Source organism: Manihot esculenta, chromosome 9 (assembly GCF_001659605.2).
Source record: "Manihot esculenta cultivar AM560-2 chromosome 9, M.esculenta_v8, whole genome shotgun sequence".
In the NCBI taxonomy this organism is placed as follows: Eukaryota; Viridiplantae; Streptophyta; class Magnoliopsida; order Malpighiales; family Euphorbiaceae; genus Manihot; species Manihot esculenta.
Genome location: NC_035169.2, coordinates 34,314,334 through 34,341,660, shown reverse-complemented (window position 1 = coordinate 34,341,660; position 27,327 = coordinate 34,314,334). Strand labels below are relative to the sequence as shown.

At 35.6% G+C, this 27,327-nt stretch overlaps 1 protein-coding gene across 3 annotated transcripts; it reads left to right on the top strand.

Annotated features, from left to right (window-relative positions):
* The first annotated feature begins 60 nt into the window (after positions 1-60).
* LOC110623323 (protein PIR) lies at positions 61-26,598 on the top strand. 3 transcript variants are annotated; one of them, XM_043960502.1, is made up of 30 exons: positions 65-362; positions 689-761; positions 1,723-1,787; positions 1,954-2,031; positions 2,819-2,938; positions 3,055-3,125; positions 3,310-3,402; positions 4,495-4,564; positions 4,729-4,793; positions 5,019-5,214; positions 5,355-5,506; positions 6,736-6,829; positions 6,958-7,173; positions 7,476-7,687; positions 13,509-13,650; positions 14,967-15,135; positions 15,344-15,420; positions 16,439-16,609; positions 17,441-17,517; positions 17,626-17,728; positions 18,763-18,882; positions 19,275-19,418; positions 19,825-19,974; positions 20,075-20,218; positions 20,824-20,911; positions 21,562-21,689; positions 22,989-23,196; positions 25,065-25,237; positions 25,422-25,625; positions 26,067-26,598. In XM_043960502.1, exons 1-30 carry the CDS (start codon positions 309-311, stop codon positions 26,259-26,261), a joined length of 3,852 nt encoding a protein of 1,283 aa, XP_043816437.1. In that variant the 5' UTR covers positions 65-308; the 3' UTR covers positions 26,262-26,598. The 3 variants fall into 3 exon arrangements, 2 of the variants coding, with proteins under 2 accessions (XP_043816438.1, XP_043816437.1); XM_043960503.1 differs by lacking the exon at positions 20,075-20,218 and having other exon boundaries at positions 64-362; XR_006352162.1 differs by lacking the exons at positions 25,065-25,237; positions 25,422-25,625; positions 26,067-26,598 and adding an exon at positions 21,897-22,062 and having other exon boundaries at positions 61-362; positions 22,989-23,127.
* Positions 26,599-27,327: the final 729 nt, after the last annotated feature.

Sequence of the window (27,327 nt, the reverse complement as noted above, 5' to 3'; positions counted from 1 at the left end):
GTTAATGGCAATAAAGTAATTAAAGTAACATTTGATGTCGAATTTACTAAATGAGAGGTGTTTAGTTCGCCATGGCCCTCTGGTGAAAGCGAGTTCCGGCTCAGTTCCAGCACTAAATTCCGAGTCCAACTCACCTAACCCCGTTTGAAAATCATTACATTTCCCGATCTATCTTCTATTGAGAATGTAAATTGGTTCATCATCCAAACTACACAATTTCTCTAACTTTTGACTCATATTTCAAGGCTATAATTCTCAGAATTCTAGCTATACTCACTAAAGAAGAAGAAGAAGAAGAAGAAGACTAGATGGCAGTTCCAATAGAAGAAGCCATTGCAGCTCTCTCTACATTCTCTCTTGAGGTAACTTCTCTTTATACATTGTAATCATTCCATAAATGAGAGCTTAATGGCTTTCTTTTTTGGGTATTATGAATATCTTCGTATTGATTCTGTTCTTTCACTAGTAGAAATTTAATAACTTTGCAATTTTTACTTCGAGAATCAAGTCTAGTCCTATCTTTTCACTTTGAAGAATCCATCTTATATGTATATATTGTTTTCCTGTTTACATTTCCCCCCCTGCAAATTTTAGTCAAATAGCTACAATGGGCATTGCTTTTGTGATTTGAAATAGGGTCATTGTGCTTATTGTTATGAATTTTTCTTTTTTGTTGGAAATTATGTAGGATGAGCAACCAGAGCTGCAAGGACCCGCTGTTCTGGTGTCAAGTGAGAGAGGAACAACCAGTAGTCCAGTTGGTATGTCTTTGTCAATTTTTGTAGAAATTCATGAATTTTAACAGTTTTTTACCTTTAGCCAAACCTTATAATTTTAAGGACAAGACATTAACTCTGATTAGTATTACAATTATGGCTAGAGATGAGCTACATAAGAGCATTTCATAGCTCACTGGAACTACGAATCATAACTTTTCTTTTGGGGATGGTTTAGATCCCATCTTTTGGGCAAAATTAAAATATAAATGAATTGGTGCTACGGGGATTAGACAATGATAAATGATTTTGCTGCTTTGGTATAATTGCAATACTATTTATGTAAAATTATAAGATTTGCTAAAAATAAATTAAGGGTAAAAAAAGTGACATAGCCTGTTTGTATTAGCTTTTTTTAAGGTTTAATTAACATTTTTGGACAAATGGCATCGTTTAAAATTCATGAATTATCACATTTGAAGTCTGGACTCTGGATGTTACTGATGTAGAATTTTTTGTGCTTTGTTGCTGATAAGAAAGGAATTGAGATGATATAGGGCAGGAGGACAAGAAAAGGCTTTATGGTTATGGTTGGAAATGTAACATGGATGGTTGTGCTTCCATTGAGCTCTCCTGTATTCACTTGTTTAAAATCTAGTTGACTACTACTGAGATGGTAGAAAAGAACGTCTTTGGCCTCTTCAAATCTTTAAATTGTTCAGTAGCAAAATGTAGAGAAGCTAGATAGTGGCAATTGAGTAATACAGGGCTTTTTATGGGTTTGTCATACATAAGAATTGGAGAGGATGCTAGTGAAGCTTATTTTTATGAATATAGTGAATAGTGTCTTTCTTCTATATTAAACACTCAAAAGTCAAAAGAAGAGAAAAGGCATCGATGGTTTGACTTATGTTTATCCATGCTGTATCTAGTCACCTCCCCCATCCCTAATTCAGCAATGGCTTCACTGTATACTCATTATTAAATAGTTGCTTTCCTTCTGTAGAATACAGTGATGTTTCTGCATATCGCTTATCTCTATCTGAGGACACGAAAGCTCTCAATCAGCTGGTATGTGGCATTGTTTTCTTTTTTGTTTTGACATTTTCCTCTGGACTCACTTAGTTGCCCCCCCCCCCCCCCCCCCCCCCCCCATTCTGTTAGATAAATTGACTATTTGGCATGATGTTATCACTGCTTTGGTGGTTTTTTATGGTAAAATCTGCAATATGTGCAGAATACACTTATCCAAGAAGGGAAGGGGATGGCATCAGTGCTTTATACATATCGTAGTTGTGTCAAAGCACTTCCTCAGGTGTGTTTTGCTTTCAACTTAAATAACATAACCACAGAGATTTTGTCCATCTGTTGAAATGATGCTGAAAACCCTTCATGTTGTTTTGAGTATTTTACTTTCTACCATTTTTTGTTGGGCTAAGATGGCCTTTTTTGTGTAATTTTGTGCATAAGTTGCATGTTCTTTCGCCTTTGTTTGTCACATTCTTCAAAAGAGAGCACAAAGAAAAGTGATTTCCTTAAGCAAAAAATTGGATAAGATATATATTCACAAATTTTTTAAAGGTTAGAGGTGCCAATTATGATCATGAATTGTAGGGGTTAATCTTTCTGGTGAAGTCCATTTCTCAAACCTAGTTGAATTTATCTGGCTACTTACTGTACTTGAAGTATGTCTCTTAAATCTGTTTCTTTATTGTGTGCAAGTATTAGAATTTAAATGAACTTAAAGTTTTAAACTGATACATTAAGGCCGAAAAGTTCATTCCAGGAGTGGACACAAACTGATATCCCCCCTCCCCCCCCCCTTTTTCCTTTGTTGGGGGGGGGGGGTGTTGTGTGGTGGTGGTGGGAGGAGAGGGTGAACTAAATAGTATAGGAATGGAAACATATAATATCGTACAGTGTGATACAATATAGAAATATGATACTTTTGAAAAGAAGACACAGAATAAATATATGCTATATTTATTATGAATTAATCGCACTGCAAATGTATATGTATAAAAAGTCTAGTAAATAACATAAATTTTCAGTTCACTTCCTTGCTTATAAGAATAAATCTGAGACCGTATTTGATGTGGCAGCTTCCTGATTCTATGAAGCACAGTCAGGCTGACTTGTATCTGGAAACATATCAAGTTTTGGACTTGGAGATGAGTCGTTTGCGTGAAATTCAGCAATGGCAAGCATCAGCTGCATCTAAAGTATATGATCTTTGATCTTTTACCATTTCTTCATTGTTTTAAGAATTATTACAGGTCTGCATTATGGCTCATAAATGATGTTTTGCATCCTCGTAACTTTTAATTTGCTGATGCAGCTAGCAGCTGATATGCAGCGTTTTTCTAGGCCTGAACGTCGTATTAATGGCCCTACAATAACTCATCTTTGGTATGTGGCAATTTTTGCTCCTCCTTAATTGCTTATTAATTTGCAACTTTTCTCCTTTTTAAGTGCATCTATTTTCTTATTATTACCTTATTTTCAAGGGCTGAATACATTAATTTGCAACATTAGGAGATATTTATTAATGCTTGAAATGATGCTTCTTTTATTAATATATTCTCTACTTCAGGTCTATGTTGAAGTTACTTGATGTTCTAGTGCAACTCGATCATCTTAAAAATGCTAAAGCAAGCATACCTAATGACTTCTCTTGGTATAAGAGGTACGAAAATGATTTGCTTGTTTTAGTTGAACCAACTTGGTTGAGGGCATTAGTATTTTAGTTTGTTTTTCCAAGTTTATATTTGTCCCTATTATTAGGAGGAACCCAATAAATTGCAGACAAAAAACCCAATAAACACAATGAATTAATGACCATTACCCAACTAGCACCAAGCTTTAATTTTGCAGCAGCTGGGGTTACTGGGAAAGACAAGAAGCACAATGTGAGGCTATTTCATGCATGAGGCGAGAATTGAGAAGGGACATGGCAGTGGTGTGGCTAATAGCCTTGCGAGGCATGAAGGAGAAGTGGAGTGCAGATAATTCTGAGGAAACAATCACTGTAAGAGAGAAGCCGGGACAAGAACTGGAGGATAAAATCATTTGGTACTATGGACATTGAGAGGCAGGGAGAGAGTGAGAGGGACCGTAGAGAGGTCTCAGGAAGAGAAGCACTTTTTGTTCTGGGTCTCTAGGTTTATAATTGAATGACGGAAAGGACCAAAACTTAAAAGTGTTTTAAAATATTACTTCAGTTTGGTTATCATAGTTTTTATACTGTAAAAACTGATCCAAATAAACCTAAAAAACCAAAATGAAACCGAACTGAATTTTTGAAAAACCTAACCAAATTTCAGAATTAAATCGATCGGTTAGTTTTTGCTATTTGAACCAAATATTGCTCACCCTATTTCTGGTTAGTTCTCTCAAACATGTTTTTGCTTTTGTACGAGTCTTTATTTGGGAAACTATTATCAAACAGAACTGAATGGCAAAAAGGATGTAGCCAAATCCAACTAGTTTGGGATTGAGACTTAGTTGTTATTGCTGTACCTTTCTTTGTCTATATGGTTACCTTTTTTATCTTTCTCATGGGAATTATGTTTTCTGTCTGAAGTTTCTTACTAGCTGTGAATTTTAGCAGTTCCTCTTTCAATTACTCAAGTTTTTTTTGCCATTTTTTCACAAAATAAATAGAATCAGCTTTCTGTTCTGACAAGGAGTCTAACATTCATCCTTGCCTTCTTCTTCCCTCCCTCAACCCACCATCCCTGCATCTTTTTTTTTTTTCACATCTTCCTGCTTTTATCAGGACGTTCACACAAGTCAGTGTTCACTGGCAAGACATTGATTCAATGAGGGAGGAGTTAGATGATTTACAGGTTTGGTCCATTTACCATTCCAATAACATGTAGTAGTGGTCAATATCTGATGATTTTAGCTTTCATTAGTGTTATTTTTGTTTTCTTTATTTTGAAGTGCTAATTCAATTTGTCTCCCATTATATTGTCTATTCAATCTAACTATCTTATACTTACTGCTGCAGATTTTCTTGAGCACAAGGTGGGCTATCTTGTTGAACTTGCATGTCGAGATGTTTCGTGTGAACAAGTATCCACATTAAGTATTACAGGCATTTTGGTGTGACATCAGTGAAGATGATTTGCTTTATTTGACATTTAAACTTGATGTTGTCTCTGGTTTACTTATTCTTCTTCTTATTGTCATTTTTACATTTTAAAACTTTATGTTGTTTTTATGTAGTGGCTTTAGCTTTTAGAAAGATGCATAATTGCATGTTACTTGATTCATTTTGAGGTCCTTGACAAAAAATAGTGTAGAAGACATTCTTCAGGTTCTCATAGTATTTGCTGTGGAGTCACTGGAGTTAGATTTTGCACTTCTATTTCCAGAGAGACACATTCTTCTGCGTGTTTTACCTGTTCTTGTTGTCCTAGCAACATCATCAGAGAAAGACAGCGAGTCATTGTACAAGAGGGTGAAAATCAATAGGCTAATTAATATTTTTAAGGTATTTGGTTATGTCTTCTTGCACACGTTTTTCTAAAACGTTATATTGGTTTTGGAGTTGCAAAATAGTTTGTCTTCCTGTTGTTGAAACCTAAAAATATTTCATCGAGGTTTTTCTAATTTGTTTTTCGTTTGTGGCAGAACGATCCAGTTATTCCAGCATTCCCAGATCTTCATCTTTCTCCTGCTGCAATTTTAAAAGAATTGGCAATGTACTTTCAGAAGTTTTCTTCACAGACTCGTCTTCTCACCCTTCCAGCGCCTCATGAATTCCCACCTCGAGAAGCTCAAGAATATCCTTAGCATCTTTTTATTTTATCATGTATTATGTTTCAGTTGATTGAGAAAATAATCTCACTATGCTTTGACAAATATCATTAAACATTCAGGTTAGGATGGTAATTGCTTGCGTAATTATTTAAGTAATTGGAGCTATGGTTGGGAGTGTTAAATTTGGGTCAGGCCTAACTCACCCCAAAAGCTAGCTCAAGAGGGAGGAGTGTCTATGGCCCATATAAGGGGACATTACCTCTTTCCACAATCGATGTGGGATTCAACACACCCCTCATGCCCAGAATTTTACTGGTGCATGACATATTTATAGGAGGCCCAATATCGGATGGGAAGGCTATGATACCATGTTAAATTTGGGCCAGACCTAACTCACCCCAAAAGCTAGGTCAAGGGGAGGAGTGCCTATGGCCTATATAAGGGGCACATTACCCTTTTCCACAACCAATGTGGGATTCAATAGGGAGGATAAGAAAAATTATGGATTATCATCTTTAAAATTCTGCAAAATGGATGGAGTTTTAATTGCTAATAAAAAATTTAAAGCTGCAACATAATTGAATATCGGGTCACCTATCTGAAAGAAATGGTTTCAAATTGTGCTTTATGAACCCAAAGAGGCTTGACCTGAATTTCACCCAAGTCCATTCATCATGGTATTAGGCTTACGTTTTATGCCTTGATTACTGTATACGTTGCATTTGATGTCATTTCATTGCTAAACATTACTTTTATGATTTATTCTTTTTTAAAGAAAGTATTTACTTACATGCAATTTTTATACTGAATCAAATAACAAACTTACTTGGATCCATATTTTGGGGTAATAAAATCCTAATTTATATTGGCTCTTTTGCCCCCTGACGTTATCCTGTTGAAATATAATCCTCTACGTATAAAGAAAGAAGAATAAGAGAAAGACTAGTGTCTTCATGATTACAGTTTGCAAATATTTTGAAATTTGGAATATGAATCTCGTTGCTATAACTGCTTCTTATATGTGCGAGGCTTGTGATCAATCATTGGAAGAAGCTGGTGAATGTCCATACTGTTTCTTGTTGTTCGAATAGTGAGAAGAATTCTTTTATTCATTAAGTATTGCATGCTCTACTCACATATGCTCCTGTTGGATCCATTGTGCTGTTGAAACTAATTTTTTTGTTAGATGCTCTGGAGATTGTTTGCTAGATCTTTATTTGTAGTGTCATTGATGAGCCTTAACATAGTTAACCTATCAGAGACATTATCTGATCATCAATCACATAGGAGCTATTCGTGCTGAGCATGACGATTTTGCCATTCGCTTTGCTTCATCCTTGAATCAAGTACATGGCGTCCTCAACCCAGTCTTTTACTTTTCTATATACATTGATGGCTAATAACAGTTCTCCTTTGTTTTTACAAGAGTCTGATGTTTTTTTCATTTCTCACTTTTTTAAATTTGTTTATACAGCTGTTGCTGTTGAAATCGACAGATGGTGCAGATGTTGATTGGTGCAGAGAAGTCAAGGGAAACATGTATGATATGGTTGTTGAAGGTTTCCAGCTCTTAAGCAGATGGACTGGGCGAATTTGGGAACAATGTGCATGGAAATTTTCTCGCCCATGCAAGGATGCAATTCCTGCTGAATCAAATGGAGCTTCTGCAACAGTTTCTGACTATGAAAAGGTGTATTATTATCATCTTTGTTAGGTTGGGTTGGTCAAACTAGTTTTAAAAATATGTTTTTTTTTTATATCAAAAAAAGCTTGATTGACGTGTATTTGATATGTTAATACTTGGCTTTGCTTTGCTCAGTGAGAGTCGACAGCATAAACTCCATTTATTTAGAAACTAACTTGGTAGGATAACGTTTTCTTATAATTAAAGTGAGCATGAGATTATTGCCTTGTAATGACATGGAATGATATGATTATCCATATCAATTCAATTTTTTGTTGACAGGACAGTCTTGTTCAATTATGTTGCAGGTGGTAAGATATAATTATAGTGCTGAGGAAAGGAAGGCTCTAGTTGAACTCATTAGCTACATCAAGAATGTTGGATCCTTGATGCATAGATGTGACACGTTGGTAGCTGATGCCCTGTGGGAAACAATACATGCTGAGGTTCAAGATTTTGTCCAAAACACTTTGGCCACCATGTTGCGAACCACCTTCAGAAAGAAGAAGGATCTTTCAAGGTGGGCATTTCTGTTGGTAGTTATGGGATCTCAATTTCTGGTTATGCGTTTACTAGTTTCCAGTATGAAATTATTGATATGTTATATTCATTACAAGATTGGTGCTCATTATGGTATCAGCTAGTATGAATGGGTAAATTTTCAGTACACTAGCAGCAGCGAATGTTAATGGGTGCCAACAATTTACTGAGTTCTCTACTATGTCAATCTGTACTTCTATTTCGATGATGTTAGGTTCTGCTAAGTTGGTTGGTGAACTATTTCTGCTAAGTTAGTTGTTCAAATCTCATCATGAGTACTTAATTTATCCACTCGATTTCTCATATTGCATAATTTCAAAAGGCTGCTTACTGACTTATTAAGATAATTTACAGCAATAACATTGCTTGTAAAAATTATAACCAAAACAGAATCAGAATTTAGTGCTAGCAATATTTTATTAATGTTATTGCCAGTATTGTTGTTAAATTTGAGCCAGACCTAGCTCATATTCCAAAAGATAGCTCAAGCAGAGGAGTGCCTATGGCCCCTACAAGGGGCACATTATCCTGTCTCAAATCGATGTGGATTTAACACAACCCTCATATCCAGAATTACACTGGAGCTAGACATATTTATAGGAGGCCCAACATAATGCGAGGTTGGGAAGCTTTAATACCATGTTAAATTTGGGTTAGGCCTAACTCACCCAAAAGCTAGCTCAATGGGAGTAGTGACTAAGACTCTTATAAGGGGGAGTACCCCCTTCCTATGATGTGTGATTCAACAATTGTAATGGAAACAATCATGTTGAAATTTCTTAATCAGCTAAATAAGACAAATCTGCATATACTAAATGGGTTTTTCATTTAAAAGTTTCTGTTGACTTATTTGCTGATCCTAACTGATTCTAGGGATATGATTTGATTTGATTAGAATCATTAATTATCTCTGTAATTATTATTTGATTATTTGCTTCCTGTTTAGATATAATTATTTATGTATAAATAGTCATGTAAACCAATTGTAAAGATTAAGAGTGAAATACAAGAATATTCAAAATTCTCCCAAAATTCTCTCAAAATTCTTCATGGTATCAGAGTCTTTTCTTGATTTTTGGGTCTAAATTCAAATTTTCCTCTTTAGGGTTTCAAAACCCTAGATCTACCTTTTTTGGTACTAACTTATCTAGGAGCCCCATCGCTTCTCGGCGCGTGACCCATCGCCTGTCGCTGCTTCGCCGGTTCGATCACTCCTGCGACGATTCCGACCATCTTTCCGGCCTTCTCGTGTCGTTACCCGGTTTTTTTGGTGAATCGATTGGGCTCTCTTGTGCATACAATCTTGGGTACTTCCTATTTTTTCACGGTTCATAAATCTTTACCATGGCAGAAGGTAAAAGGGTATCGATTCCTAACTCTGATAATCCTTCCTTGCAAATTAGTTCCATAAAACTTGATGGAACCAATTATCTTGCTTGGTCAAGGTCTTGTTTGTTGTTTATCAAGGCTAGAGGATTGCAGGGCTATGTCACTGGTAATAAAAAGTAACCGGATGAGAATGATCCAGATTTTCCTCAATGGGACTCGGATAATTGTCTTGTTATGACATGGTTACTTAACTCTATGCAACCTCATATCTCTAAGTCCTATTTGTTAATTGATACTGCTGCAAAAATATGGAAGGCTTTGTCCTTAACTTATTCCAAGATTGGGAATGATGCCCAAATTTATGATATTCGAAATAAGATTCATGGTACTAAGCAAGGAGAAATGACTATCTCCCAATTTTATTCTGAGTTATGTGGCTTATGGCAGGAACTTGATTACTATCAAGACTTCCAGGCAAACTGCACTGGAGATGCAGTCAAATTTCGGAGAATGATTGAAAAGGAGCGGGTCTATGATTTTCTTGCAGGGTTGAATAATGAATATGATCCAATTCGGGTCCAAGTGTTGGGAAGAAATCCTTTTCTTTCTCTAGAAGAGACCCACGCCCATGTTCAACAAGAGGAAAGTCGTCGACATGCTATGCTCTATACTACACCAGTTGAAAAGGCTGGGTTGACTACTAGTTTGAGCACACCACAGCCTCCTACTTTTGAGAAAGATCACCTACACTGTGACTATTATGGGAAACCGAGACATACCAAAGAGACTTGTTGGAAGTTACATGGTCGTTCCACTAGAGGCCGTGGAGGAAAATGAGGTACCTCCAGAAATCAAGCTAATTTAGCAGAAACTGTGGAGGAGCCCTTTAAGAAAACAACAACGACTGAGTTCCTTTCCCCTAATGAACTTCAGAGTCTCAAGCGCCTCTTGTCTCATATTGACACCTCTTCATCCTCTGGTGCTACATCTAACTTTGTAAAGTCAGGTAATACTTCATCTTTTAATAATGTTTCATGGATTATTGATTCTGGTGCGAATAGACATATGACAGGCTCTTCTAAAGGGTTTCTCAATTATTCTCCTTCTCTAACCAAAGATAGTGTCAAATGGCTCTTTTACTCCAATATCCGGAACAGGTTCTGTTATTTGCACGTCCAACATTAAATTATCATCTGTCCTTCATGTTCCCCACTTTCCTGTCAACCTTTTATCTGTCAGTGCTATCACCAATGCCCTTAACTGTAAAATTGAATTCTTTCCTGATCATTATGTTATTCAGGATCTTCGCACAGGGAAGAGAATTGGCAATGGTAGGCTGCATGATGGCTTATACATGTTGGAGGGTGATCCATATTCTTCAATATCTCAAGCCTGTTTTGGAGAAAATAAGGATGTTAATCAAGAAATAATACTGTGGCAGGCGGTTAGGGCATCCATTATTTTTTGTCTTAGAAAAACTTTATCCTAATTTGTTTGCTAAAACTCAGTTTGGCTCTTTATTTTGTGATGCTTGTGAGTATGCTAAACACACTAGACTATCCTATCCTTTGAGTCATAATAAAAGTCAAATTCCTTTTGCAACTATTCATTCTGATGTTTGGGGACCTACTCAAACCGTCTCTTTATCTGGTAATCGATGGTTTGTCACCTTTATTGATTGTTGCACTCGAATGACTTGGGTCTATCTGATTAAAGCTAAAAGTGACGTCTTTTCTTGTTTTCAATCCTTTCATAAGATAGTTTGTACTCAATTTGATACTAAGGTGAAAATTTTGAGAACTGACAATGGAAGAGAATACATGGATAGTAGCTTTTCTGCTTATTTGGAGAGTAATGGGATAGTACACCAGACTAGTTGTCCTTATACTAGTGCTCAAAATGGCGTTGCTGAGAGGAAAAATAGGCATCTATTGGAGGTAGCTCGATCTCTTATGTTCACCATGAATCTACCCAAAGCATATTGGGGAGATGCAATCCTTGTTTCTGCTTACCTTATAAATAGAATGCCTTTTAAGACCCTTGACTTTATGAGTCCTTTGGCACTTCTACAAGGGAAGAATTCATATGTTGTTCCACCAAAAGTATTTGGGTGTGTTTGTTTTGTCCATACTAGGATGGCAGGGAAATTGGACCCAAGGCACTTAAATGTGTGTTTGTTGGGTATTCTCCGACACAAAAGGGATATAAGTGTTATCACCCTCCCTTTAGGAAATACTTAGTCAGTATGGATGTTACTTTCTGAAAAACTGAACCCTACTTCAATACCGCCCACTCACCTCTTTAGGAGGAGAATAATGAGCAAGAAGAGGTGATCCCAAATTCGGTAATTCTGAATGATATGGCTCTACTAGAGAGTTTGAGTTCTAGTAGACAGGGGGAGATGTCCAATCAGGGAGAGAGAATTGGTCGTTTGGAGAAGCCAGATTTGAGAAGGTATTCGAGGACAGACAAGGCAGAAGAAGCCATCATGCAGTCTACTCAGAGTCAAGAATCTTCTTCTGGTGAGTTACCCATAACTCTTGAATGCTCAAATGACTTAGATAAACCTATTGCACAAAGAAAAGGGGTCAGATCTTGTACTAAACACCCTATTTCTAACTTTGTTTCTTATGAATCCTTGTCTCCTTCCTATAGAGCCTTTGCCTTGTCTATTTCCTCTGTGTCTATTCCACAGGATTGGAAGAAAGCTCTTGCAAATCCTAAATGGAAGGAAGCAATGATTGAAGAGATGAAAACATTGGCAAAAAATGAAACCTGGGAGCTTGTCACTCTCCCACCTGGGAAGAAACTTGTTGGCTGTAATTGGGTATTCACAGTGAAACACAAAGCTGATGGCACAATTGAACGATTTAAGGCCAGATTAGTTGGTAAAGGATTCACCCAAACCTATGGAGTGGATTACCAAGCGACATTTGCCCCAGTTGCAAAAATGAACTCAATCAGAGTTCTGTTATCTTGCGCAGCTAACTTGGATTAGGATTTGCAACAGTTTGATGTGAAGAATGCTTTCCTCCATGGAGATTTAGAGGAAGAAGTGTTCATGGAAATTCCTCCTGAGTTTGCTGATGAGAAGACACAAGGAAATGTGTGCAGGTTAAAAAAGGCTTTGTATGGGCTAAAACAATCTCCCAGAGCTTGGTTTGACAGGTTTAGCAGAGCCATGATATCCTTTGGTTACCAACAAAGCAATGTTGATCACACTCTGTTTATTAAACATCACAAGGGTAAGATCACCCTTCTTATTGTGTATGTTGATGATATAGTGGTGACAGGTGATGACAAAGAGGAAATGGCTAAACTAAAGAGGTTGTTGGCTCAGGAATTTGAAATCAAAGATCTAGGAAAATTGCAATATTTCCTAGGTATCGAGGTGGCTAGATCAGAAAAAGGAATTTTCATCTCCCAAATAAAGTACATTCTGGATCTTTTGGAAGAAACTGGTATGATGGGGTGCAAACCAGCAGAATCTTCCATTGAAAGTAATCACAAGCTGAAAGCAGGAACTGGTGAGTCTGTGGATATTGGAAGATACCAGAGATTGGTAGGAAGGTTGATTTATCTCTCACACACTCGACCGGATATAGCCTATGCTGTTAGCTTAGTCAGCCAATTCATGCATGACCCTCGCGAGACTCATATGCAGGCTGTACTTCGCATCTTGAGATACCTAAAGTCTGCGCCAGGGAAATAGCTTCTTTACTCCAAACATGGTCACCTTCGAGTTGAAGTTTTTATAGATGCAGATTGGGCAGGATCTCTCGATGACAAGAGATCCACATCTGGCTACTGCACAGTTGTGGGAGGGAACCTTGTCACTTGGAGGAGCAAAAAACAAAGTGTTGTTGCTCGGTCAAGTGCTGAAGCAGAATACAGAGCAATGGCCCAAGGTGTGTGTGAACTCTTATGGTTGCAGAAGTTATTGAAGGAGTTGAGGTTGCTCGAGAGAGACAAGATAACTTTGTATTGTGATAATAAAGCTGCTATAAGTATAGCACAAAATCCAATCCAACATGACCGGACGAAGCACATTGAAATTGAGCGGCACTTCATTAAAGAAAAATTAACAGACGGTGTCTTGAGTTTAGTTCATGTGACTTCTATTGGGCAACTTGCGGATGTGTTTACTAAAGGGCTCAACAACAAGATCTACCATAATCTAATTTGCAAGTTGGGCATGTGCGACATCTTTGTACCAACTTGAGAGGGGAGTGTTGACTTATTTGCTGATCCTAACTGATTCTAGGGATATGATTTGATTTGATTAGAATCCTTAATTATCTCTATAATTATTATTTAATTATTTACTTCCTGTTTAGATATAATTATTTGTATATAAATAGTCATGTAAACCAATTGTAAAGATTAAGAGTGAAATACAAGAATATTCAAAATTCTCCCAAAATTCTTCAGTTTCTTATGCTTTTATGCGTTGTCCACTTGTTGAATTTCAGGATTCTTTCAGATATGCGAACTCTTTCAGCAGACTGGATGGCAAATACAAGCAAGGCTGAATCTGAGCTACAATCTCACGGACGTGAAGATAGTAAAGGGAATTTCTTTTCTCCAAGGCCAGTTGCACCAACAGCTGCGCAGGTACATCACTCATTTTTCAGCAGATATACATTTACTGCAATCAGTTGGTTTATACCAAGGAGATCAACTGCAATAGTCTCTTTGATCAGACAGTTGATGAAGTTACCGCGAGAAGAATAAAACCCTGATTTTTGGTTGATTAGGTGAAATAATTATGATAAGCACCTATAGGAGTATTTGTAGGGCACATAAATTCTTGTGAACTCAATTATGGACACAAAGAATGAGGCAATGACAGGTGTTGGAACAATAAATTGAGACATATGCTTTACTGGTAGAGTAGGCTTACCCATAGGTTTTTGATATTATCATATCGAATACATGGCTTGTACGTTGGTTGTGGATGAGGTCCTTAACACATTCAAGAAGGGTCCTGTGGTTGTATGGTGTTTGCTAATAGTATTAAGAAAATCTCAGAGAAGGAAAGATAAAGTGGGTAAGGCAACTTAGCCTCAATGTTAAATAGGCTTCAACGGAGTTGAGCCAGAAATGGTTGATTAGGTATAATTATACTTGGAATTATCAATTAGGATACATTGAACTCGATGCATATAAGGTGTATGCTGTATGCCTGATAAGTTTTGACTAGAAATCCTTGGGAAAGAGAGTATGCTTATGGGAAATTATTGTTGGTAAGTTTGAGAAACAATGAATTCAAACTTCAACTTTGTGAGAGTAATAAGTATAATAACAGAAACTAAAGTATCCTGAAAGGATGCGAGTCACAGTAGTCAAGGGATAAAAAAATTTGCTTGGGCTTGTGAATGAGGACCAGAAACAGCCACTAGTTAAGATTGACATTGTGAAATCAAGAAAGGTCTAAAAAAATGGGTTGCAATGGTAAAAGTGGGTATAACATAACTACAAGACTTTATAGTTTATGCTTTAATAGAAGGTCATTTCCTTCCAAATTTTCCATTTTGGTAGATTCATATTAAAGAAGATTTTATGTCTTTGACTTCACCAGCTTTTTCGCTCTTACTGTGTTTTTCATGGTTTTTTGGAGAGTCCCTTCCTTCTGAATAAATAAGTCCTGATTACATGTCTGAAGTTGAACTGATGATTTAGACAGTGATTTCTGGTGCCAAATATGCTGGCCCCCTGAATATGATAAATCTTTTCTGTTCGTGGAACATGCAATTTTACACTGTAGATCTAATATTTGGCATTAGTCTGTGGATGTATCTTATGCAGTCATCCTATAAATGTCTTATTATTGCCTAAGTTATTATTTATTTTGAAGGCATTACAATATAGTAAACACATTCATGTGTACTTAACTTCCTGGATTGCAACTGTCAATTTTCATTATTAAGGGCCACTGCTTGCAATTCCTGATATATGAAGTGGTATCTGGAGGAAATCTGCGGAAGCCTGGGGGACTATTTGGAAATAGCGGGTCCGAGATTCCTGTGAATGATTTAAAGCAGTTGGAGACCTTCTTTTACAAGCTTAGTTTTTTCCTGCACATATTGGACTATTCAGGTAATTTTCATGCCTATATGCTCTTAATCTTGATGTGAAGTCTTCTTTATGTTTTCTTCTCCATGATGACACTGTATCATATCATTGTTGCATTATTCATTGAAGGCTAGTAGCGTGCCCTCTTATTGTGAAAGACTAGGTTAAGATTTTTTTTCTACTTTTGCTTTAGTAAATCTCGTTTTTTAAATTTGGTTAATATTTTTTGCAGCAACTGTTGCAACCTTGACAGATCTTGGTTTCTTATGGTTTAGGGAATTTTATTTGGAGTCTTCTCGTGTTATTCAGGTAAAGAATTTAGATAGTGCTATCATCACTGTGTATTGTTGGGAGTTATTTAACTTTTCTGGCTCTTGAAATTCTTGGAGAGCTAGCCTAATATGATCTGTTGTGCTAATTTGGAACTGTCAGATTTTCATATCAGTTTTTGTTTTATTCTGTAATGACTGGAAGTTTCTTGCAATTGTGAATGAGTGGAAAAAAAAAAAAAGACATTCTCACTTCTGCTGTGCACATGATCTGGAAAGAGAGGGGCTCACAGAAAGCAAACCTGCATGCAGAATGACCTATATTGCAGTTATGAAGAGCATTGAGTATGTCTAGATTCTTTTGCAGCTTTTATTGGATTAAATGGAAAGGGTCTGATGACGTGAGAGATTCTGCAGTTCTGTGGATGTTTTCTACTGCAGCATTATGGAGTTTCTGATGTGAAAGAATGTGTGCACTTTTCGAAAATCAGAACATTTCCTTCAATTTGTTCTTTGACAAGCTTCTTTTTTTTAGGCTCATATAGATTAATGTGTATTTGCAAAAACAGTCAAATGTTACACAAGGCTGTATTAGATCTGAACAAGGTTTCTAGATAAAGGAAAGGTGTTTGTGTAACTGTTATGTTCTCTGGGAGCGTAAATAGTTAGCAGGTTTGCTGGTGAATCCTCTAGCTGCTATCACTTATTATGGCTCAAAGATACTGACTATGTCATTCTCAAGTTTAGCATAGAGAATACCTTATGGACTTTTGCAGCCAGAATGTTGGTGAGATAATGTCGAAGAGAAAAGCCTATTTTGAAATGTTTCAAATGGACAAGCAGTAAAATAATACTCATCTCAAAGAAGTATTTTTTAGCAATTGCCTACTCAACTGTATCTTGCACTTGCTTTTCATGTCTGAGTTTACTGCAACAACTTTGTTAGCTTAATTTCTATGATTGTGAAGTTGATGTCTATCTCTAATTTTGTTTTGTACACACATTTTCTTGGCTTGTTGCTTTATTGACTTATAGGAACTTTTATTATCTATGCTTAGTTTCCCATCAAATGTTCTCTTCCCTGGATGTTGGTGGATCATGTGCTTGAGTCCCAGAATGCAGGCCTTGTTGAAAGTATTCTGATGCCATTTGACATCTACAATGATTCAGCTCAGCAAGCCCTGGTGATGCTGAGGCAGCGGTTCCTCTATGATGAAATTGAGGCTGAGGTAAACGATATTTGTAATTTTCTGCATCTAATTTTCTGAATCTATTTTTGGGATGTCTATAGTTTACTTTTACATTTTTGATAACTGGTACTCCCTATTGGATTGCCTGTTTCAAGTCAAATTTCTTTTGAATTCTTCCTCTTATTCAAGCTGTTAAGTTCTTCGACTTTAGTTGATCAGTTAAGCTGTGCATTATACTGTACAACCATTGAGCAGTCCTTGAAAGAAGGGAACCTCACTTCAACACTCTGTTGGAAACTTGTAAAGAATGGCTCAGAATTGAATATGTAGATAGAAATTTATGTACACTTTTATGCACATGAAAACAGTATATTCTCAACTTTTTTTTAATCAATTTGACCTTCAAGCTAGATCTTTGTGCCCATCAAATTAAATTTGAATTCTCATTGCAGCTGTTGTCCTTTTGCATTTTGGACAAGAAAATTACCTTTTTTCTGGAGCTTACTGTATTCAACCAAGCCTAAATCCTTATATCATAGGGCTGGCTGCATGAATTCTGTTTCCCATATTAATTCTGTAATAGTTTGGGATCATATGGAATATATATATATATATTTGCATTATATGATGCTTGTTTCATTAGCTGAGATTTTTTATTTTATTTTATTTTTATTTTTATTTTTTTTGCATGAAACGGCCGAGGCATAAAATCATCTCCCATTCATGTGCTTGAAGAGACAAAGACATGCATGCATAACATAAGTTTTAGCATTCACACATCCCTACGCTGATTTTGGTCAAAGAGTTAAATGGAATGCTTTCCATTTGTAATAACTTAATTGTTGCAAATGTACATTCTCCTTTTTGTAGGTGGACCACTGTTTTGATCTAGTTGTTACAAAACTCTCTGAGACTATTTTAACATATTACAAGAGCTGGGCAGCGAGGTATGCCCTACGTCTGCTACTGTACTAACTATTTTTGAAAATATCAGCTACTGTATTTACTATTTTTTAAAATCTAAAGAAAAATCTGTTGCTTGCTAAATTCTATAGTGAATTGCTCGATCCATCATTCCTTTTTGCCTTGGACAATGGTGAAAAATATTCTGTCCAACCTATGAGGTTCACTGCTTTATTTAAGATGACAAGAGTAAAGGTAATAAACTCTGAATTTTCTGTGTATTTTCCTTTGAGAATCATACAATATTAATAGATAAGATATCCTATAATCATGTATTCTAACTTAGGAAAGTATCCCTATAATTATGCTAATGATTATTACATAATTGACTTACTATAACAGTTGGTATTAGTGTTTCTTTTCTATGTTCCTTGCTGGTTTGTTTTTGTTTATCTAAAATGTCTTGCAAGTTTCAAAGCACCATGAGTCCATGACCTTATACCCACTTTGCAGCTAACAATGACCTGAAATTTGAAATGCAAATTTTTTGTTAGTATTTTTTCTACTACCTTTGACATGTATCCTTTGTCAATTGTCTTTGATAAAAAGATCATCTTTTTTTTTTTTTCCTAATTTGGTCATTAAAGTCCTTTAAAAAATGAGAGCAACTGAGGACAATATGGTGAAGAGGTTCAAACTGGGTAACTTAAAATAGGGCTGGGATCAGTGTCCTTATCACTTGTTTGCTTATGACGCTACTTTTTACCATGCTTGGGCTGAGTAATTTTTTTTTTCAAATTTCTGATGTATTTTTCTTAACCTTGAGGTTTTGTTAGGATTGAACATTGATGAAAAGTAAAGTTCATTCCGTAGGAGAATTTGAGAACTTCCAGAGAACTGCTGTGGATGATTTATTCTCATTGCTTATTTGGGTCACTTAAACCCCATTGGACATTTGTAAACAGAAATAAGACCGTACTTTTCATTTTTCAATAACTAGATATTTTTGTGCAGTGATTATTACTTTTATTAATAGGCTTTGTGAAGGGGATAAAACTGTTTACTCCTTGTGCCATGGGTGGCATTCCTTCATTGTCATTATTGATTTAGTTGTACTTTTAGTTATCAACATGCACACACATTCTTAACATAAGAATTGAATTGAACAATGCATCATCTTGTAATATTGACCGTTACAATGTCTGTTCTTTGGTAGATCCTTTTATTTTTGGGTTACAATTAAACAGTCTCATACTTGCTCACTTCTTTGGGATCTTTATGATGTACAGTTGCTGGGGAGGACCATTGATCTAAGAAGCTTGATTGCTGAGCGGATGAACAAAGTTTTCAGAGATAATATTGAGTTTCTATATGATCGTTTCGAGTCACAGGATCTATGTGCAATAGTGGTAACTAAATCAATTCTTTGTTCTTCTGAGTAAAACAACTGTTAAGTAATCTCATATTAGGTGCTATTTAATTTTGGATCTCTTTGCCTACAATCTGAGTTTTTTGTTTGGAACTTGGACATGGTATTTGAGCATGTCATTGCGTGATCCATTTTCCCGATTAGCTGTGCTCATTTGTTAGCTGTGCTCATTTGTTGTTTTTGTTTCCAAGTATGTTATAGTTCAGCTGCATGTGAGAATTGGCTAAATGATCCCATATGATTAAATGCATGCAATGTATGGACCTTCCCATTGACTATCTTTCACAATTAGCTTAGATGACAACTATATTTAAATTTGCCATCTATAAATTCATAACTGAAAGAGATTTTTCTTTTTTTCTTTTTTTGCAGGAATTGGACAAACTACTGGATATCTTAAAGCATACCCATGAACTGCTTTCTAAAGATATTTCAATAGACTCATTTGGTCTCATGTTGAATGAGATGCAAGAGAACCTATCAATTGTCTCATTTTCTAGTCGGCTTGCTTCTCAGGTGTGGAAAATATTCTTCTTGCTTTTGATTATCTTGGGCATCTCTAGGGTTGTGTGGATTAATAGTTACTTGTGCAGTATTTTCTTCTTTCATGAATTTGCAACTATAGTATTCATGCACTATATTTGGATTTTTATGATACGCCTCTTAAAATTTCCATGTTGTGGCATATATTATAAGAAAAAGTACTTTTTGTCACCTCATTACTTTCCTCTTCCTGAATTTGATTAGACACTGCAGATAATAATGTATTGATTCCCTGACACAAATGGTTCTAGAATCTAGATACGTAACCATACAAGCCTCTTTAGACTCTTGTATTATAATACACTGAGATGGTGGTACAGTTTAAAAAGATCAGAATTTGAGAATTTATTTGAGTTTTTTTTTTTCTTATGCCCATTAGATTTGGTCAGAGATGCAAAATGATTTCCTGCCAAACTTTGTTCTTTGTAATACTACTCAACGTTTTGTCCGATCATCAAGAGTTCCCCTTGTTCCTGTTCAAAAACCATCAGTACCCCATGCCAAGCCTAATTTCTATTGCGGTACTCAGGTGAGGAGCTGGTCACCCTATTTTGATTGGAACTTATCAATATGATGCTCTTATTCCCCTCATATTTTGAACTTCAATCACTTATTGGTTGTCATGGTAGGAGTTGAACTCTGCACATCAGAGTTTTGCTCGCTTGCACAGTGGGTTCTTTGGAATTCCCCACATGTTTTCTGTTGTTAGACTTTTGGGATCCAGATCATTGCCTTGGCTTATCCGAGCTCTACTAGATCATATATCAAATAAGGTATGCCATGCTTTCCAAAATTTAGCTTATTTTCATTCTTGATTAGAAACATAGTTTCCAGGATAATTGATTTTCAATCCTCTTTGGAGGATACACCATCCATTTTATCTCATATCTGATTTCCCCTTTTTTCTATAATGGATGAGGCCATGAGGGTGGGTGGATTATGAATTTGGAGTAGCTAGCACATTGGTTTTACTGTATCATCCCTTTCCAAGAACTGTTTAATCTCTTTATTCTGGATTTTCACCAATAAGATGGCTACATCTTTTTGAGGATTATTTAATTTTTATTCTATTGATTCATATCAAGAATTCTGGTTATTTATGTCCCAAACCTGTTATTGACTGCAGTTCATGAAGCAACTGAACCTCGGGCAGCATGAATTTTTAATTTCTTGCAACATTATGTTTTATTTTTGGTCTGTGTCCAATTTTTAACCATTCTGAATGACTTATCTGGTCATGACATCCCTGCATCAGTAGCAGTATGCGATTTGTTTCCCTACATCACTCTGTAAAGTATTATGCAGTACTTCCATTTGTTGTCCAGAAGATTAATTTCATTGAGATTCAGTCTAATGTTTCATCTACGGCATGTTTCAGCTAAGTACACTTGAACCCATGATTACGGGATTGCAAGAAGCATTGCCAAAATCTATTGGATTGCTTCCTTTTGATGGTGGTGTTGCAGGTATGTAGTTGTATCATGATTCTGGAAGTGTCTTCCTTTTCCCTTCTTATCATTATTGCTGGAGGGGTAAAAATGTGTACATCCATTTGTTCACTAATTTACTCGCACATATCTATTGAAGTTCAGAATTTACAGGGCACAAAAAGCTTTGACTTGCTTGGGGTCAATGGAAGTTTATGGGTATATCTATGGACTTTATATTTATTTAGAGGACTTAGAAAACAGAAATGATAAATAAGTTGTAGAAGAACAACATTGGCAGATTATACTCTGATTCTTTGGGCATATACACACTTGTTTCAATGACAGTCAATGCTCGAGCTTTCCTAAGCAAATCCCACTTAGATTGATATTGAAACATCACTGAAATGATGCTGAATTGGTCAAAACACCTGATTGTTAGTTAAATTTGGGTCAGACTTAACTCACCTCAAAAGTTATCTCCAGGAAAGGAGTGGTTAAGACCCTTATACCTTATAAGGGCACATTGCCCCTATTCCAAACCAATGTTGAATCGGGATTCAACTGTTAGTATCTGAACAGTTGTCATGAACAGTATAAAGGTTGTCAGAACAGCATTTTCCCCAGCAGGGCTCTGTACTCTGTTCAAAACATCCACCTTGTTCATATATTTAATTCTCCCTACTCAGGTTGTATGAGGCTCATTAAAGAAAATCTCAACTGGGGGACGAAAACAGAGCTCAAAGCAGAGGTTCGTAGAGGGATAAAGGAAATTGGAAGTGTTTTATATTGGATGGGGCTTCTTGACAATGTATTGGTTAGTATCCTGTATTTTTCATTTAATCACTACAGCTTCAACAGGTAAGATGTATAAGCTAAGCATACATCCAACTCGGACTTTGTGATGTTATATTCTCATTTTTATAGCATTGCCATTTGATGCTGAGAGTTGCACATGTCCTCTCTTTACTTGAGCCTTTTATGTGATATTGTTAATTTAACTTATATTTTCTGCACTGGACAGTGGACAATGCAAATGGTGTTATGTAATTTGTCAGAACCTGGTATTTCCTATTGAAATATGGAACCCTATGCTAGATCTGGCTATGGGCTGGTTCCAACTCAGAACTGGACTGAAATCAGTCAAACCCTTGGTTGACTTGAAGCATGACTGAACTGGAGAGGAAGCGGTCAGTTCAGTTTCTGGCCAAACCGAAAATTTTCATTGAAAAAATAAAAGAATTTTGGACCATTAGATTTGATTAGAACTGGACTGAATCTGAACTAGATTAAACTTGATTCTTGGGGTTTATATGGGCCACTTCAAGTTCAGCCCATCGGTGAACCAGAACCAGCCAGCTGACAGGTCTACCCTATGCATCAAACTTTGATGGAGGGATTGACTTCAAAAACCTACCTATGCCAACCAGATTTAAATGTGGGATAGCAATATGAATCCATTTTTACATTATTTTTGGGTGTAAAACAACATTTAGAAGTGTAAGTGCAGAAGTTAACAAGAGTAATTTAGATTTTGACCAGCTCAAAATTAATTTTTACAAATTGTATTGTTTATACGAAGCTTAGCAAAAAGACTCAGTTTTTTCTATTCATGAGTAGCAGGTTCATATGTTCTGTTATTTTGTCAAAGGAATTGCGCGTGGGTGTCAAAAGGTTAATGCCTTTTATGAGCCTATGTTGTTGTAATTTTATTAGATCCTTGGTTAATTCTGTTAATGGTGAATTTATTGCGCCTTGCCTTTAGTCAAATCAAGTCCTTTTCATTCAGAGGAGATTAGAGGGGTTTTGCATCTATCTCCTACCAATTTTTTGTCATTTAATGAGACTATAATCTAGCTGTGTGAATTAAAGATGGGAATTGGGAGAAGAATGGAAAATGTGGAATATTAAAATAATTCAAGCCTTTTTTTTTTGTTAGGTAGATTTATTTAAGAGAGTGAAATGCCTACTGACAAAGTGATGACGTTGATTTCATGTGTAATAATACCAGCTTTGTGTGCACAAAACCTCATGATTGCTCCTCTCTCTGATCTGAGATATGATTGGAAATCCAAGTCTCTAGCTGCTTACATTTGCAGTTTCACATGTTTGACAGAGGGAAGTTGATACCACGAATTTCATGCAAATAGCCCCTTGGCTGGGCTTGGTTCCCGGTGTGGATGGGCAGATACTTCATTCTCAAGATGGCAGGGACAGTCCTCTTGTCAATCTTTTCAAATCATCAATTGCTGCAATTGTTTCTAACCCTGGGTGTCCAAATCCCTCATCTTTCTTCACCATGTCAAAGCAGGCAGAAGCTGCAGGTGCCTACTATTCATTTATATTGTTGTTAAATTAGTTGATGGAATTAATCAAGGATATTAAACTCTTGCCAGTTAACATCGTACTATCAATAGTAAAATTTATCAGAAATTGGTATTATGAGGTTGAATTTAGGAAGAGTGAACAAAGTAGAGATAAGGGAGAGGATCGAGGGTAAAATAGAGGTAAGACCGTAAGAGAGATAAGTATAGAGGAAATCCATGGGATAAAAAGTTGCCGTAACGAGATCCAAATGTCTTACAATATCCCGGAGCATTGCATAGCATTGTTGTAATGTTGGACTTATAATTATAGATGACTTTCTAAAGATAGTATTGCTGTTGTGGGATCAAAAATTATGACAAAGAAAATCTAGGGAACCTGCAAAGTCTCATGCAACAATTCACAAATCCCTTTTTTCATGCTTGTGTTCTTGCCTATCCAGGAACTTGGCAACTTTCAATTTAGACGGCTCTTTTACATACCCGTGAAAGCTAAATAAAGGAAACTCGCCTGTCTGCTAAATGGATATTGGAACAAAGTTTTTTTTTTCATATGTATAACAAAGATAAAACAACAAATATTCAATTCATATTTCTTATTCCTGATGCAAGATTCAATTCAAGTTTGCTCCAGGAACTAAATATAATTTTGAAATAATGTTTGAGCTCTAACGGTGGTTAATTGCTCGGTTACCTACCTTCATCATATTTCCATTTAATGCTTCAATTTTTTTTATTATTCATTTTTTTAGTCCTGCTTGTCTTGCTTTTTGTTATGGGTTATAAGAAGTAAATATGTTAATATAAGAAGTAAATAGATGAATCAGTTCCTTAATTTTCCTTCCTGATTAGATACCGTCTCATGTATAAATAGGTTGTAATCTCTATAGTGAAATATAACAAACAAAATATTATATTTCTACATGGTATCAAAGTCTCACCAATAAAGATTTAAAGTTTTTTGGAGAATTAGGACTCTATTCATTTGGGTTACCCATAAAGGATAATATTTGAAGACTTAGGGTTCTGTTCATTTGGGTCACCCAGTAACTTTTGGAGAGTTAGGGCTCTGTTTATTTGGGTTACCCATGAAAAGTGAAACATTTAGAGATTTAAGGTTCTGTTCATTTGGGTTACTCATAAAGGGTAACATTTGAAAATTTAGAATTTTGTTCATTTAGATTACCAATAAAGGGTAACATTTGAAAGAGGACTTAGAATTCTGTTCATTTGGGCTCTGTTTATTTTGGGTTACCTATAAAAGGTTAACATTTGGAGACTTAGGGTTTTGTTTATTTGGGTTACTCATAATGAGTAACATTTGGAGATTTAGAACTCTGTTCATTTGGGTTACCCATAAAATAGTAACATTTAGAGACTTAGGGCTCTATTTATCGAGCACTGTTCACCGCGTACAGTTCATGGGTACTGTTCATCGAGCACTATTCATCGAGTATTATTCACGAGCACTGTTCATCGGGCACGGCTCATCGGATACTATTCATAGATACTGTTCACGAGTACTGTTTACGAGTTTTGTTTACGGGTTTTGTTCCTCTGATCCTTTGTTTATTTTGATTGTTTTGGATTAGTTGTTCTTATAGCTGAAATTGATTATATAGGTAACAAGTTGGGTATGATTAACATTTATGCTCCAATTTGAGGGGAGTGTTATGGGTTATAGGAAGTAAATATATTAATATAAGAATAAATATTGATAGATGAATCAGTTGCTTAATTTTAGGAATTGTATAATTATAGACTTGATTTTCCTTCCTGTTTAGATACTGTCTCATGTATAAATAGGTTGTAATCTCTATAGTGAAATATAACAAACAAAATATTATATTTCTACACTTTTGTTGCAGATCTTTTGTACAAGGCTAACATGAATACTGGAAGTGTGCTGGAATATGCTCTCGCTTTTACCAGTGCAGCACTTGATAAATATTGTACCAAGTGGAGTGTTGCTCCCAAGACAGGGTTCATTGACATAACAACTTCAAAAGATTTCTACCGTATATATAGTGGCCTTCAAATAGTAAGGAACAATTCTACTTTTTACTTAACGTGGCACTATATGATGTATCTGAATACATAATCTTAATGGTTCAATACAGGACATTCTGCAATTACATTGAATGGTTCTACCTTCGGTAAATAATAAACAGGCCTTCGATTTATTTTACTTCCTGCTAATCTGTTTCTAATCCTTTTAACTGCAGGGATACCTGGAAGAGTCTGATAAACAATCATTTAATAATCATGAAGTGCTGGGTGATTCAGTCGCCTGGGGTGGTTGCACTATAATATATTTGCTTGGTCAACAGCTACACTTTGAGCTCTTTGACTTTTCATATCAAATACTCAATGTTGCTGAGGTGGAGGCTGGATCACTCTCAAAACAAAGGAATCCTCATCTTACTCAGGTAAGAAATTTACACTATTCCTAGAGTAGTGTTTGTGCAAAATCAGTTGGCACCCTGACTTTTTCCTTCACAATACACCTAACTTTATAAATATGTAACTACTTAATCCCTATTTGCATATGTGAATTACACGCGCTCTAACTTTTAGGGTACACTTTATGAAGTTCAGGAGTTAAATAGTTACAATTTTATCAAGGTTAGGTGTCAAATGTTAATAGCAAAAAGGTCATGTTGCCAACTAACTTTTTGTGTAAATGTCAAAAGCCAATTGATGTATTTGGGCAATGCATATCATTACATCACAATTCCATTAGGGCATGTCTGTTAAAATGGCAGAAATTTTTAGTTGTGTAAAAACAAGAGCAGTAAAATACACAATTTTTTTTAACCTGCTATTTCTGTGATATTTTGCTTGCTTAAATTCCCATGTTCTTTGTGAAGGGATGGGAAGCCTTATTGGAAGCCATGAAGAAAGCAAGGAGATTGAACAATCATGTGTTCTCCATGCTAAAAGCGCGCTGCCCCTTAGAAGACAAGATAGCTTGTGCGATCAAGCAAAGTGGCGCCCCTCTGCATCGGATCAAGTTCGAGAACACTGTTTCTGCATTTGAAACCCTCCCTCAAAAGGGTGCCTGAAAGATTCCAACAATCCTTTAATACTTCAGGCGTTTTTTCTCATCACTAATATCCATGATCATGAGGTTATGAAGCTATCGCATGCGAAGATGTTTCCTGAACAATATGTTAAGAGTGGAATGAAATTGTATAGTCTACCGATAAACAGGGGAATTTTTAGCTGCCATTTGTATTCTAACAGATGACTGCATAATCGAAAATGAAATGTTGACATTTCATTTTTGAGAGCTTCAGCTTATTAACTGTGCCAGTGGGAGAGAGATGCTGTGTGTGTCTTCTGCTTTGGCCTAAAATTGGCACTTCACTTTCTTTTGTTCCAGGAATTTTCACTGAGAAATGGGCATATAATCCTATTAATTATACTAAAAAAATTCTTATGGTTACATGTGCAGTGAAAAAGAGCATTTAAATGGTTGTGCTTGAGCAGTGTGATTCCATTTTTAGACCTTGTAATGAAAGTAAGCTTTTCTGAATTTGGAGTAACATTTAAAATGAATCAGAGGGGAGGGGGAAATTTTTGTTTTAAATGTTTTAATGTGATTTTAATGATTATGAAATGAAATATAATTTAAATCATAATCCCTTTGTTGGGAAATAAAAATTTTGCAAAACTTTAATTTTATTGTTTTTTTTAAATAATTCCCTTTGTTTAAAATAAAAGAATTTAATTATTTATAATTTAAAAAATTTTATTTGAAAATAAATTAAAATTTTGCATAATTTTATAAATATTTATTTAAATTATTTTCTTATAAAATGTATTGTTTCCTATGAAAGGTTTAAATTTTTGTATAGTGATTGGGAAAGAAATTAAGGAATGTTCTCTATTATTAACACCGGGCCAGAAAAAGGAGGGTAAGATGGATTGCAATTTGAAGGTAAAAGAAAAGAAAAAGATGAGAAAGAGTAAAAGGGAAAAGGGCAAGGGTATAGAAAAATTTATTAATTATAGTTATTTGTTGAAAAAAAAAATGTTTTATTGAATATATTAATCAGAAAATACTAGAAATTTATTAATCATTTTTATATAATTTAATCATAAAAATACTAAAATAAAATCAATAAA